The sequence below is a fragment of the Montipora foliosa genome, chromosome 11 (assembly GCF_036669935.1).
Source record: "Montipora foliosa isolate CH-2021 chromosome 11, ASM3666993v2, whole genome shotgun sequence".
NCBI classification, from domain to species: domain Eukaryota; kingdom Metazoa; phylum Cnidaria; class Anthozoa; order Scleractinia; family Acroporidae; genus Montipora; species Montipora foliosa.
This window is the reverse complement of record NC_090879.1, coordinates 8145493-8161222: the sequence shown is the minus strand read 5'-3', so window position 1 is coordinate 8161222 and position 15730 is coordinate 8145493. Positions and strand designations below refer to the sequence as shown.

Here is a 15730-nt window from a genome sequence, read left to right as displayed (position 1 = left end):
CATTTAACCTGTGGCTTGTTTTTCTTCTTTTTTTCCGACGTTTTATCAGCATACTATTGTTCTAATTGAAATCCAGTCTGCCAAATGCATGGTAAAGTTTCAAAAAGTCTTAGATCTTCAGTTTGTCCTTCCCGTTTTCTTCATCTAAGACGACATATCGGTATAAACACACTCAAAATACATTAATTGCAATGCTGCTATTTTCAAGCACAAAAATGGAGTCTCTAGATGAGCGAGAGAAGGTTAGGGAAGAAAAAGGGAACAGTTTTCAAATCTTTTGTTTTCCTTTTGAATTTTTTTGTTTGCTTCAGTACGCATTCACTTTGGCATCAAAGGATTCACTGCTATCCAAGTTACTTGATTGCATTTCTGATAATGTTGTTTGTCATGCCCCCTTAGATTTCTAGTAGCATTGGTTTTAAACAAGAGTCTGAAGGTTCGCTGTGTCCGTTTTTCAAACAGTTTGCGGGGCACAAATAGCTATGGATTTTTATTTATAGCGGAGCCTCTTGCGAAATACCATGGGTAAGAAAATATGGTAATCGTACGACCACCGTACTGCGTACATCTACCCCTCCATGTATGCCAATGTGACCAGTATCACGTGACCATATCTGGAGTTCAACAAGTTTAGAGCTCATCGAGGACAGCTTTTTTTTGAAGTTGACCGCTCACTAGGCCCTTCCCGATTATGCTAGCATTTTTTGGCATTATTTGGTTAAAGAAGCATTTTTTTGCACTTTTTCTGTAAAAAAAATTACTAGCATTATTTGGCATTTTGCATAACTTTGATCCAAATTTCAGCACTCCAAAGATTTTGAATGCTAAATTTTAGAATTCAAAAGCATTGTGATGATTTGCTTTTGTCTTTGAGAGAGGGATTTCTGTAACTGAAGAATGAACTGAGACTCGAAAGAAGTCTGAACCTAGCTGGTGGATAGTTAACTTTCAGGGCTCGTTCACGCGCTTGCTCATAAAAGGAAATTCTTACGAAGAACATAGACCAATCCCAACAGAATGGTGCTCTTGTTTACTAACTCCAGGCTGGCGTCATGTCACACTTCAAGAAAGCGTTAAGGACTTCGGAGATTAATTAATTGTTGGACAAGTTTGGGCTGTATCAGAAGTTTTATATACATAAAAAAAAAAACAACAACAACAATTAAGCATATGTCGCTTTATCCAGTTGATGGTAAGCACACATGATGCCTGAGTTTCTACGTTTTGCTTGAAATAAAACAAAGCATTTTCTGGAACCAAAGTAGCATTATTTTGAAAGTCGAGCATAATTTAAGCATTTTCACGGTGGAGCAAAACGATAATTGCTAGGATCATATATAAAATGCCAGTTTTACTAGCATAATCGGGATAGGCCTACCGCTCACCAGGTAATGGGTTTGGATTGGATCGCAGGCTCAAACCAGGTTAACTAATTGAAAGAATAAATAACCCGAGAGCTTTGGTTTTAGGCTTGGCTAAATCTATAGAACTACATAAAAATATTATGTGCCAAATGTGATGCGCTCGCGCGCTGGGTCGAAAGCGTTTAAAAAATTAATCGGAATAGCTTTGGATTTCTCCTTAAGATTGAAAAAGAAAATTGCGCCAAATAATCTGATTGCAAAACAGAAAGCAAAATGCGATTGTCAATGCCCAACTGATCGCGACGAATTGAAACTTGTTACACTAGCTAGTAATCTGCCTAGTGGAGAAGAATCGCGCGCCCCACCCACCACTGCCCGGGAACATTCCCTTCTAAATCAGTCGAACCACCATCTTTAGTCAGTCAAGCGCACGGGCCGAGGAGAGACCGGTGATAAAGCGAGATAGCTCTCAATGACATAAAACGTTGAGAAGCGTAAGACAGAGTATGAGGGAATGTACAGGTGTTTTCCACCCTCTTTGGGGGATTGATAGCTGATTTAAACTATGTAGAGTGCATATTCAACCTACAGTAGGTAAAATGAGGATCACCAATTTAACCTTGGTTAAAACGGATTCATCCTGAGCCCGGATTTGACCGACAACAGTTACACTTGTCTGATGACTATATATATCCACTAACCATGAAATTCATTTAAATTGGACAACGGCTTTCTGGTGTTGGTATTTTTGTATACGATCCGAAGCCATTTATTGACCTGGCCTTTCTCATGCAACGGACAAGAAACTTAACAGATCTTGTTTACTTTTGTTCCAATCGCCAGACCGATACTGCCGCATCGCGGAGTAAATAACTCTGTGTGGGCCTAATATAAGTGTTATTCATGGCCCTCTCCAAACGGCTTTCAGAGCGCCAAAAAGGAGTACAAGTACTGCCTGCTATTATGCAGAAGAATACACTGCTTTCACTTTATTGAATATTCATTCACTATTGATTTGAAAGAAGGGACTACATCAAAATAGAACAACAGTAATATAATGTGCTTCCAAACTGAACAACCATCATTGGTTATTGCTCAGTAGTTCATCCACAAATTAAACAGCGTGAGAAAATTATCACATCAAGTAGAATAAAGTAGAACTGCTGCCCGTCATCTTATTCCGTTATCATAAGTAGAAAGGACTTAACCTCTACAATTTAGCTTTCCTTCCATCTACATGATCAAGTAACCATGTTAAACATCGTACAGTAGTACTTAACAGCGTAGAAAAGAATCGACCACAACTTTATCCGCTGATTTCAAAAATGGCAAAAAGCAAAAGAATTGCACCACAATATAATTGTCCTGTAGTGATCACGTCAGTTAACATGTTAACTTGGACAACATTATCGACAGGACCATCGCACAAGTTTTCCTCAATAGCTTTCACATTCGCGGACTTAAAATGCTGTACTATGGTGTCCAAGTTTTAGGATTTTTTTGAGCGAAAAGCTTTGAACAGTTTGAAGTTTCCTTCGACAAGTCGTACGAACTGGTTCCCTCACGTGCCAGGCACGTGAAACCTTAACCTTTCGACCGCATTCTAGACGTGGGAACTTTCTTCAACAACTGATATAGGACGCAATAATTTCTGAACGACATGGCGCGATTATGCGTATCAGTACATCAACGGTTCGCTTTTTTTTCAATAAAAACAATTTATTTGTCCAATATTTCATATCAAGCAAGGGTAAATAAATACAGAGACTCTGGTGTCCAGAAGTCAAGGTCGCTTCGTCATCTTGTATCTTGTATCGGCAAAGCACCACTCTGTCTTTTTCTTTGAACAACCTCCAGATAGAAGAAATCCACATAAAATCGTGTTTTTGTTATTGTCTTGAATTACCTAGCACTTCACATATCAGTTGATTTAGTTGATGTCATCATACGCTTGTTGCAGAGAGAGAAGGCGCAAAAAATTTCTACGACCTTGGGGAGTGACATCACTGGTATAAAAAAATATCACATGACCATTGCGTGACTCGAAAAAAACTATTTTCTTTTCATTACACACTTTACTACAAGCACGCTATACGTTGCTGTCTCGTTGCTCTGTTTGCGGCGTTTATTTTGAGAGAGCGATTTCATGTCCCAGAAAGTTATCTCGATCCTGCCATTTACGTTAGGAAATAACAATCTTTTCCCAGAACAATAAAATCATCACGATAATGCATTGCGATATTACACCTGTCTGTTATAGAATTAAGAGGTTTCAAGAGACGAAACAAGCCTTAGGTCTATATACGTCTTTCAACTATGACTTTATATTATTTTAGAACAAAATCGCAATATCGGAGTACAGAAATACTTACTAATCGTGTGTGGAATAATGTGACACAATTTGACTTGAAACCATGGCCATTTTCTACAACGAAGCGTCGATATTCCATTGTTCCTCAAAGTTCGTATCGAATATTAATTGCCCAATATGGCACACTAGATTTACAGCAAAAGACGCTAAAGGCGCTTTGAACTCAACCAGTCGGAAGTCGAAGCTTAGCTTGAAAAAAAAAAAAACCATTAAGTTGAAACTGTTCTACATTTCGTACAAGTACGCTATCGGAAAAGCTTTAATTATCAGGCTTCATTTCACTTGAAGAGCGTCGAAATTAGCAGCCGACCTTAGCAACACACGAGCGTTTCAAACTTGCCCAGCGTCATTAACCAAAACATTGGTCCCTGGATGTTGCGTCATTTCCTGTGAAGAATGATAGTGTCTCCCCTCGGGGATGTCTCTTTATGTTTGTTCTTCTCACGTTTGCTAAAAACGCGAGCTGTCAATTGTAATGTTCGTCATTAATCAAAATTTTGTATATTCGGCAATAAGCGCGATATCACGTGAGCGTTCATAATTCATTTTTGTATATCAGCTTCAAGATTCATGGCTCATTTTATGAACAATTAATTGGGTATCTTTTGTCAGATGTTTTGCCCCAAATCAACAAATTCTGTGCACCTTAATTTTGCCTACGATAAAATCTTCTTTTATCTTTCTTACCACAGTGTTGAAAAAGTTACTCGTTTTGCGCAGGAAGCCCACTGCGTAACGTCAGTGTTTGGTAGAAACAGCAAAACAAAGACGAAAAGAAATCACAAATATCAAAATACTCCTTACTTAGAAACTTAGAATATTGCAATATTGACAATATCACCGGAATCCTATCTTAGAGCTGAGGGTATAAAAATCGCAAAACTTTCCAATTTTTTCAGTGTTTTCCGAGATCGCTTCGACTGCTGATTAAAACTTCCAGAAACTCCACGTTACATAGTTCTAGATATTTTCCAGCGATCGCAGCGATCCTGACACTCAGAAATAATTGAAATTTCTGGTTCGTAGCTTCAGTCTTAACTCCTTAATTCATCTGGGATCTTATTTCTTCCTATTTGAAGTCAAGCAGCACACATTTTCAAGCTATATCTTCAAAAAGAGAGGTCTTCAATTTCAAGGTAAATTACGCATTTGTGGTAGATGTGATTAATTTTGTAGCTGGTAGCAACGATGATGACGATGACACGACAACGATAAATAGCTTTGTATACAATGGTTTCTAACCGTCAGTTGTGTATGCGTGATAAGTGTTTATTGAGATTAAGGAATTTCGAGACGCCGGTACAATTATATCTAACCATTGCACCTACAACTTTTCAAGTTGATCAACTTTCTTTCCAAAACACCTTGCGTCAAGTAATTTAAAAATTTGAAATAAAGGGAAATCGTGAATCCATGACGTTTCAGTAAAAACTGAAAGATTACGAGAAAACGCAAACAAAGGCAAAATATAGTTAAAAAAAAGCTTCAAATGCACGCCTGCCTTAAGCTCGTTTACCGCAATTTTTGCGTAAGTGTTATAAACCGATTAAAATCCAATTTGTGTTTAGAATTTGCCAACTCGAAGAATTTCTTTTGAATTGAGATTTCTGTTCCGAGATGTGCCTGTTTTTTCCCGCTGTGGATAATATTAGAATGTACGAAAAATCTGCTTTTGGACAGAAACGAAAAGAAACCTTTTAATGTTGAAACATACAGACCTTTGCCACGTTATCTTAATGCTCGGATAGATCCTACATCTAACGTTTTAATGATTTTACTTGCTAATATACGCCGGAATTCTTGATGTTTATCATGATAAGCAACTTCACACGGCCGGAGTAAATGATGGTCTTCAATGAATTGGTCATACGAAAGATAGAGACTTCGATTGTAAGCCAATGTTTTGGTTTCATTTTTAACGTCGCTTTTCCATGATTTCCCTTCTCAATGTAGCATGCAGAGAGATATGCTTTTGTGTGCTCTGAGCTTGGGTGTCCTGTGGATCGGTACTTTTGCACTCGGAAATTTCTTCAGTTTATGAGCTTTTTATTCGACCTTAGCTGTGTTGACTCTTGTCTGAAAATGTGGTTTTCCTCTCAGTTGAGCGTTGATTATTATAAAAAAGATGCCATTCCTGGTTTCCCTCATAGAAAGTAGTTTTTGGGGCAAAGGAAAAAGTCTCTTCTGAACCGGGATTGACTGCTTGCTGATCGAGTTGAATATTATTCAGTTAAAAGTGCTTCTTTAAACTTTTAAACAAAAAGCAAGAACTTCATTAATTTTCGTATTCTTTTAATTTGGCTATTTCTCTCGAGAACCGAATCTATATGGGTGTAGAAACAACGAAGCGCATTGACTTTTAGTCTCGTTTTTACATCCTACGGGAAATTAAACGCGAATCTATTGGCAATCTTGACACAATATCAATAATAAGTTGACGATGTTATAAGTAAGATCCTCGTTAATGACCTTATTCCATTTCACCTGTCTTGTTGTGTCTGGAGAGGAAATGAAAGAGATTGGAACTAAAAGGAAAGTTGAAGAACTCTGGTGTTTAATATGCTTGCATTCTCAGGCTTTTACGTCCCAGCTACAAGGCTCGGTAGCATAAAATCAATGAACAAAACAAATCAAAGTGAACCGAGACGGATTACTGCTTTGGCATAGGCCAATACGTTGTTCCAAGAGCCTGTCAAATGTCTTATTTGTCTCTTCTGCACGCACTCTATGTATCTCGGACGAAACCAATTTTCTTTCTTATTATCTCAGAAATAATTAGTGTCCTGACCAAAATTCCCAAATAAAAGAACTCATTAACACCTAAATTAAGGTATCAGCTTGGACAATATTGTTAAAATTACAACATCTTTGATATTTTTTGCGTCTGACCTTTTGTCGGATGGGTCGGTAATTTTTGGTGTTGAAGCCGGCTATAGTCTTTCTTTCTAAAGGAATTAAAACCATTTTTTTTCCAATGCATGGGGTTACCGAAATGAACAGAAAGATTACCTTACGTCAAGTGTCTTGAAACTAAAGCTATGAATATTCTTTACAAAAATACACCCACCCTTTTAAGGTGGAAATGTTTTTGACAACTAAAATAGACCCTATGCAAAAATGGCTGCCTTTAAATTATTCTTTTGTTCATATTCAAAATAGCCCAACTATAACCTCGTTCGGGATAACAAATTCTTTAGAATTTTTGTCTCAAATACGAGGTTAGTTGGGCTATTTTGAATATGAACAAAAGAATAATTTAAATGCAGCCATTTTTGCATAGGGTCTATAAATAACTCATATTTGACATAACGTCACGTGCATGCGATATATTGTGTACTCACGTGCCCGGTAATATCTTCCATCTCCTAACATATAATCATGTGTCCTCACGTGCTGCAGTGAATATTACCTTTTTATAATAATGTTCACGTGTAGGACCTCACGTGTTTATAACTTTGACTTTTATCAGTAACGATGAGGCATCCCTGATACAACCCGATACAAGCATCACGTGCACTAAGGACCTCACGTGCGTTCGCGTGCATTAAGGACTTTTATCAGTATAACCATGTGGCAGTACTTGAAAAAGCTGTGGTGCTCCAAACGTAGGGAGTGGAACCCCTTTCCTACTTCTATTTCGGATGGTTTATTATTGCGCTTCAATAGGCTCTCGGGACTAGCAGGCCACTAAACTAGATTCGCGATTTGGATTACACCTTTTTGTGTCGAATATGATTCTAGAACGGATCTCATCCAATCATTAAGGAGAGATTAGTTTCACTAAGAATTCACACGGGAATTCGATGGAAAAACGTTTAGGCAGTTTTCGGAAACAATTGATGTTTCCCGGCCTAGTAATTGTCAAGCAAAATAATATTTGAACGCTCTTGATACTTAAATACTTGAATACTCTGAACACTTGAGAGAAGTCACCAAAAACTAGGAAAATAATGAATGATGGAATAATTAATTTTGTTGACGAGTACTCCTTTAGTTTCTCTTTGCTATTTTTTCAGCTGGAATTTTAATGTCTTTCATCTATATGAAACCGATAAGTAGTTTGCACTTAGGTATTGCAAACGGTCTCGGTTTTAAACATAATGCAGTACCTTATCTTTAAAGTCGTTCTTAATTATTACTATAGTACGTTCCCGACAAGTATCGATCTGTTAACAGAAATTCTAAGATCACGGAAGCTAATGTTGTGTTACTTAAGGCCGACCTCTCCTTCGGCTCATCCGCTTGAAACCATGAGACAAAAAAGACCAATCTGTCTTACGTCCATTTTTGCCACTTGCCAGGGTCCACCCATTAATATTGCTTGCGTATGCTTAACACTGATTGTTTTGTCTTTTTTTCCACAGCTTACATAGTCAATATGAATCAGTTTTTTTTAGCCGCGGTTCTCAGTGTCACTTGGGCATCATTTGCCGTTGGTAAGCTACTAGTTTGCATGGCTTCTATGTTTTCTTAGTGTCTATAGCACACATACTTGTAACGTTACTCTTTCTGCCGCAAAAGGAAACTGATGAACACTCTTTATTCAGAAAGTTTAATTTAAAAAATTTAGAAATCCTATATAACTCAAACTAAACAGTTAGTTTCCCAGTTGTCGATACTCAATATCGACGACCCAACATCTTTCTGATTGCCAAATATCAGATACAAGTTCTGACAAATATTAATATCAGCTGTTACTGTATAAGTAAAATGCTTCCTTCTCAGCCTGCTCTCGGTATTTAGTTTCTGTTATCTTCATAAATGACTCACGTTACAGTTTTTGAACTGACAATCGTGCACTAGCAAACAGAAAATAAAAACAAAGTGGGAAAAAATGTTAATTGAAAGTGATTCAAGACAAACCGTGTAGTAACATCGCCCTTTTTGTCTTTTTCTCTTTTAGCTCAATGGAGTTACAATCCAAATGCTCTAGATGGTGAGGATTATTTGTCTAAAGTATACGAAAATCTTCTATACAAACTTTGAAAAGTTAGCAAGCCTTATGACATTGTTATCGCTTAAAATTGTAGGTCCGCAAAATTGGAAGGGAGCTTGCAGCACTGGAAAAAGACAATCACCAATTGACATCGAAACTGCAAAAGTATTTGTCGACAAAGAACTGGGTACCTTCACACTAAAAAACTACAACAAAACACTTAACAAGACTTTCACTGCTTCCAACAATGGCCATGCCCTGGAGATGTCCTTTCCTCACAGAGTGTACAATGTGAGTGGTGGAGGATTGAATGGCGTTTATACAACAGTTCAGTTTCATTTTCATTGGGGAGCCAACAACAATGTTGGATCAGAACACACTGTCGACGGAAAGGAATATGCTGCAGAGGTATGTAAAACAATCGATAATAAAGATTTCCATTCTTTAATCTTCACTTATCAGTGGTAAAGGATTTTTTTTACACTCAATGATAACTCTCTTGATGCCTTTTTCTCTTCGGCACAGAAGTAACGAATTCCTCTGTTTCTCAGCGCTCTATAACTAGATCATTCACACATCATTTACATCTCTTAGTTATGTCGTCAACGCATAACTATGTCACAGGAACATAAGTAAAATATTTTGCACTCTTTTACAGTTACACTTTGTCAGCTACAACACAAAATATGCCAACATCGCAGAAGCAATTGATAAACCCGATGGTCTTGCCGTTCTTGGTCTTTTGATTGAGGTAAGAATCAACTTTGATGATGAGGATGATGATGGCTATAGCTTTCTTTAGATGACATTAGAATCGAGCATAAAAGAGGTTAATTGATTGTCTTCCTGTTTCAGGTTGGAGAACACAACAACACAGCGTTCTCATTCCTCGAAACTGCCAACAGGCTTACTAAGTCTTGTAAGTAGTGATGTTGGTTTTTTAGTGATATGTAAGTGCGTTTCTCCGAAAATAGAGCTCAAATAATGAAAACAACTCTAAAAGGTTTTTCTTCCCTACGGATATACCATATCAGCTGCTAGGTCATTGTGGACTAACGTCGTATGTTGTTCTGGCCTTCTTTACAGTCACCGCAGTGAGCGATGTTCCAGCCTTTTCGTTTCACGATCTATTGCCTGCCGACAAGACTAAGTTCTTCCGGTACAATGGTTCTCTGACCACTCCTACCTGTCTGGAATCTGTCACGTGGACTGTGTTTAGCGACCATGTCTTCATATCGCAATACCAGGTACAGTCGAAGTAATAACTAAGCTACATTGGTTCGTGCGCTCGGCTCTACTTTAAAAGGCGATGGCTTTGAAATTTGTTTTATAGAAAGCCAGAACATTTTAGTTTCTGGCTGTAGTCATTACTGAGGCAGAATCAAGAATCAAGAATCAGTTAAATTTATTCCTGCCCTTACAGTAAACAAAGTCCTCCGCGATTATTCCATCTCGTTCACGTCCTGCGTACGATGTGGGCCGAGTATCCCAAAATTAGATTGGTATGAGCCGTGTCAGAGTAAAAATAGAACATGAAAGATTCACATCTGTATGCTCATGTTGTCGTCAAGATCTCAAATTTTGTGATTTCCCCCCCGGGGGGAGGGGGGTGCTCGTCAGAAATTGTAATTTAAACCCCTAAAAGAGACCAATCTGGGCGTTAAGCAGTCTTTTTTTGATCCCAAAGAGAGGCCTTTCTTTCAGTTTTTATGAATGAGTCAAGTAAATAAAGAGATCAAAAATATACGTAGTACATATACCATACCCGTCGTAGTTTCTTAAACTTCCTAATATATATTTGAACTACGGACTCCATTTAGTTATAGAAGTCTTATAAAACCCATCGTCATTCTCATAAGAAATCATTTAATTTGATTCCGAAGTTCAAATATATGACATTTGATATCATTTCCCCACGAGTTTTACGTAAGTCGTGTTTACCATGCATCTATAAGGTTTCTCGAATTTGCGTATGTGGAATCTTTGGAGATGATGGTTTGAGGAAATGTATCCAACATTTCTTTTCGTTTTAGCTGGACCTTTTGCGAAGGCTCGAAAAGAACGGCACTTTACCAGAATTTGGCAATTACCGTCCAGTGCAGCCACTCAACAACCGAATTGTCAAAGCAAGTTTCCCACGCTCCGCAGACACCATCACCCCGACCCCATCACCTTGTGCTATTACCAAGACAGTCACCACAACCGTTACCGTCACGGCTACTGTCCGCGCTACCACGACGGTGCCTAGAGTAGCAATGGATTCTGGAGGCTCCTCTGGTGTCACTATGACCCTCGGTGTGTTCTTGCTGATGTTGTCAGTCTCCCTTTTCTTGCAGTAGTTCACAGACACCTACCAACCGTTGTTCATCAATTCCATTCTCGTTCTTAGAGCTGTTGGTTTTTACCTACCCTACGCCAGAGAACATGCGCAGAAGAGAGAAACTCTGGGGTCGGTAATGACCACACATTCGCACTACGTGCAGTCCGGAGAACAAACACCTCCCACAAAAAAATATTTGGAATAACATTTTTGAAAATCCCTGGTTACCATTACTGCATACTTTCATAGATGATTATTGAACAGATTATTTTAAATATTTAAATACCGTACATTCACTACCCAGGGTTTAAAAGGTTTTACATAAGTTACCTTTTTGTGCATTAACCGCACATCGACGAATATTAAAAGCGCTTGACCAGATGATGGTTATAATTTCACTCCTGCCTCTTTATTAAAACAATTAGCAAGTAAGCTACACTCCAACTGTTTTCCTCAAGTGGAAAGTCGACCAGGCACCTGCGCAATAGTGTATCTCGTGCATAGGATAGGAGTTACCTTACAGGAATTCTCCCAATCAATTTGTCTAGGATTGTAGATACGATTTATTCCACGCTCATTAGATCAATATCGAGATATGTTTCTGCTGTGTGGGTTGCCCTGCTTGACTATTTTTCCCATGTAATGTAGCCAGTACAGAAGAAGATTCTCCAGAATTTCTTACCTCAGCTTAATTATGTAGATATGTCTGCTTTAACTGGCCTGGCCTTCAGTTCCTTTCAGTATGTGGAGATGAGGCGCGCATTCTTGAAATTTACTAGAAATTACAGTGGTGGCACTACCATAGTTGAACACGGCCACAAATTAAGATCTGGGACTTGTCAGTCTCAAAACGGCTCATCTCTATGCAGAGTTTATGACTGTGAAGTTGAGTAAATTATGATAAGTTATGTATGATAATTTATTTATTGTTATGTAATATAACTAGTGCTTTTGAATGTTGTGTGAAACAGGTATTAGCCGTGGCCAATAGTGTGTACCACTGCAGTAGTGATAAATAAACAAACTTTACAGCATTTAACCTGTGGCTGGTTTTTCTTCTTTTTTTCCGACGTTTTATCAGCATGCTATTGTTCTAATTGAAATCCAGTCGTCCAAATGCATGGTAAAGTTTCAAAAAGTCTTAAAACTTCAGTTTGTCGTTCCCGTTTTCTTCATCTAAGCCGACATATCGGTATAAACACACTCAAAATACATTAATTGCAATGCTGCTATTTTGAAGTACAAAAATGGAGTCCCTAGATGAGCGAGAGAAGGTTAGGGAAGAAAAAGGGAACAGTTTTCAAATCTTTTGTTTTCCTTTTGAATTTTTTTTTTGCTTCAGTACGCATTCTTTTTGGCATCAAAGGATTCACCGCTATCCAAGTCACTTGATTCCATTTCCGATAATGTTGTTTGTCATGCCCCCTTAAATTTCTAGTAGCATTGGTTTCAAACTCAAGAGTCTGAAGCTTCGCTGTGTCCGTTTTTCAAACAGTTTGGGGGTCATAAATAGCTATGGATTTTTATTTATAGTGGAGCCTCTTGCGGAATACTGTGGGTAAGAAAATACGGTAATCGTACGACCACCGTACTGCGTACATCCACCCAGAATAATAAAATTCCAGTTTTACTAGCATAATCGGAAAGGCCTACCGCTCACCAGATACTGGGTTTCGATAGGATCGCAGGCCCAAACTAGGGTAACTTATTGAAAGAATAAATAATCCGGGAGCTCTGGTTTTAGGCTTGGCTAAATCTATATATTAGAACTACATAAAAATATTTTTTTGCCAAATTTAAAGCGCTGGGTCGAAAGCGTTTGAAAAATTAATCGGAATAACTTTGGATTTCTCCTTAAGATTGAAAAAAGAAAGTTGCGCCAGATAATCTGATTGCAAAACAGAAAGCAAAATGCGATTGTCAATGCCCTACTGATCGCGACGAATTGAAAATTTTTACACTAGTAATCTTTCTAGTCGAGAAGGATCGCGCGCCCCACCCATCACTCCCCGGGAATACTAGACTGCTAGTCAGTCGAACCGCCATCTTTAGTCAGTCACGCAGCCGGACTGAGGGGAGACCGGTGATAGAGCGAGATATCTCTCGTTCTATCAAAGTCTTGCCTCCTCCTAGGCCTCTTGGCGTTTAAGGCCGTCTTTCAACGTTCGTAAATGTGTTTTTGAAGTTTGTCAACACGAAGGAGGCGTGACTGAGAGAGTACAGTCGTGTCGGGAGACCCAGGGGACTAAAGAAATTTGCGGTTACAAACTACGGTCTGCCACCCCGGTAAGGCTCAGTTTGTTATTATAGGTCGAAGCGGTGGTGTGTGGGTTGTGATGGCGGGTTGCAATGAAAGTTCAATCTTTGTCAATTGATTCTGACGTGGAATTGTGACCGTGGGAACATTTTATCCAGGAATATCTGACTCAAATTTGTGGACTCCTGAGAATAGTGTCTATTACCCTTGAAACAACAGAGAAATTGAAAATGGTTCAAATCGCGTATGATCTGGAAAATAACCACCGAGGAAGGAAGCGACTTACAATTGCAATAAGGTTAGGCTTTTGAACTGAACATTTTTTCATATAATTGTCTTAAGCCTTTTATCGGGATTCCTGTACAAATTCCCTCACACTGAGCTTGGGGCGTCTATGGTTGCAATCGAGTGGAAAAACCATCGCGTGAGGTCGCTCGTAGAGCTGCTATTGCGTTGATGGTGGGTTTAAATGGAAGTTTAATATTTGTCAGCTGATTCCGATGTGGAATTGTAACCGTGGGAACCTTTTATCCAGGAATATTTGACTCAATTTGGTGGTCTCCCGAGAATTTTTAGTGTGCAGCCTTGGTATTTTATAATAACCGTTGACAACCGAGGAATTGAAAACAGCTCCAATCGCGTCGAATTTGGCAAAAAACCACACAGGGAGGAAGGAGAGAATTTTTTCGTATATATACAAATCGGCTCAGCTTTTCCTCACGCTGAGCTTGGGCGCCTGTGAACGGATTAACATAATGTGTGGTTAACTTATTCCCATCCAAAGTGCCATATTAAAAGTGAAACCGTTTAGTGATGCCCTGGTTACATTCTAACATAAACCGTACGTTTTTGTTTCGTTTCATCAGACGCAACGTATCTATTTTGACTTCAGAGTGAAGTATTTACACAGTGAAGCGGAGTGGCCAATCAAAACAGAGTTTGTAGTGAACCTGTATCGCAAAAGCAAAAGCGAAGGAAATGGATCATAAATAGGAGGTTTTGGCCATCTGAATGATTTTGGGTTAGCTTAAAGCGATATATTGTTGAAAAATCCAAAGTTATCTCTCTTCGAATTCAATTCGAATAGACGAGTCCACGCTCTTGAGTGCATTATGGGTATAATCAGGGCAAGATGGAGAGAAATTCAAAGGTCCAAAAGCGTTCAAAACGATGAAAAGTATTAATGATGTGCAATTTTGGGTTTTTTTAATATCCAAAACAAAAGATATGCGCTTAAAGGTGCAGAAGAATAAAGTTGGAGAGTCTCACAATGACTATCTGAGAAATGATTTTATTAAACAAAGTATGGGTAATGCCATGCATACGATGCAAAGCCATTTATTAACCTGGCCTTTCAGTTTCTCAACAGATAAGAAACTTAACAAATCTTTTTTACCTTTGTTAGCCAGACCGATAATGCCACATCACAGAGTAGATAACTCAGTGTGGGCCTAATACATGTGTAAGTTATTCATGGCGCTCTACAATTGGGTCTCGGTGAAGTCGTTCTTTGATCAATCGTTTGTGACAATGTTATTTCGAAAGTCATTGTTCTCTGGCGTGGTGTGTCATTTATGCTGATCAGGGTGTGGTATTATAATATTGTTCTGCTTGTTACCTGATTCTTGGTTGTCTCGACGGAATCAATCATTGGATTTCAGCTACAGATTCCAAGCAGTTTGATAATCAGAGCGCCAAAAAGGAATGCAAGTACAGTGTCTTCTATGCAGAAGAATTCACTTCTCTCACTTTATTGACGTATTCACTATGGAAGGGACGACATCAAAATAGAACAACAGTAATGTACTTCCAAACTGAACAGCCATCATCGGTAACCACTCGGATAATCTTACACAAATTAAACAGCGTGAGAAAATTATTACATCAAATAGAATAAAGTAGAAATGCTGCCCGCCATCGTATTCTGTTATAAGTAAAAACAATTAAGCTTTCCTTCCATCTACACGATCAAGTAACCATGATATTAAACATCGTACAGTTCTTAAACAACACCGTATTCAAAGGTCAAGTAAAGAACTGATCACAACTTTATCCCCATATTTCAAAGAATGGCAGAAAGCAGAAGAATTGCACCACAATATGATAGTCCTGTAGTGATCACGCCACGGTGAAAGCAGGTTATTCGCTAAAGAATGTACTGTTAACATAGAAAGCATTATCAATAGCACAGCCACAGAAGTATTACTCGATAGCTTTCACTTTCGCGGACTTACAACTCCATGTTTTTTTAGGAGTTTTTCAATCAAAAAGCTTTGAACAGTTTAAAGGTTCCTTCGAGAAGTCGTACAAACAGGTTCCCTCACGTGCCAGGCACGTGAATCGTTAACCTTTGGACCGCATTCTACACGTAGAAACTTTCGTAAACAATTGATATAAGACCCAACAATTTCTGAACGACATGGCGCGATAATGTGTATCAGTTCCTCAACGCTTTGCTTTTTTTCAATAACAAAAACGCTTA

General features: G+C 38.5%; 1 protein-coding gene across 1 annotated transcript; it reads left to right on the top strand.

The window, feature by feature from the left end:
• Positions 1 to 4632: 4632 nt before the first annotated feature.
• On the top strand, positions 4633 to 12025 carry LOC137975010 (carbonic anhydrase 2-like). Its single transcript, XM_068822039.1, has 8 exons — positions 4633 to 4871; positions 8100 to 8171; positions 8639 to 8671; positions 8766 to 9079; positions 9330 to 9422; positions 9527 to 9590; positions 9758 to 9918; positions 10705 to 12025. The coding sequence occupies exons 2-8, from the start codon at positions 8114 to 8116 to the stop codon at positions 11008 to 11010; spliced, it is 1029 nt and encodes a 342-aa protein (XP_068678140.1). The 5' UTR covers positions 4633 to 4871; positions 8100 to 8113; the 3' UTR covers positions 11011 to 12025.
• Positions 12026 to 15730: the final 3705 nt, after the last annotated feature.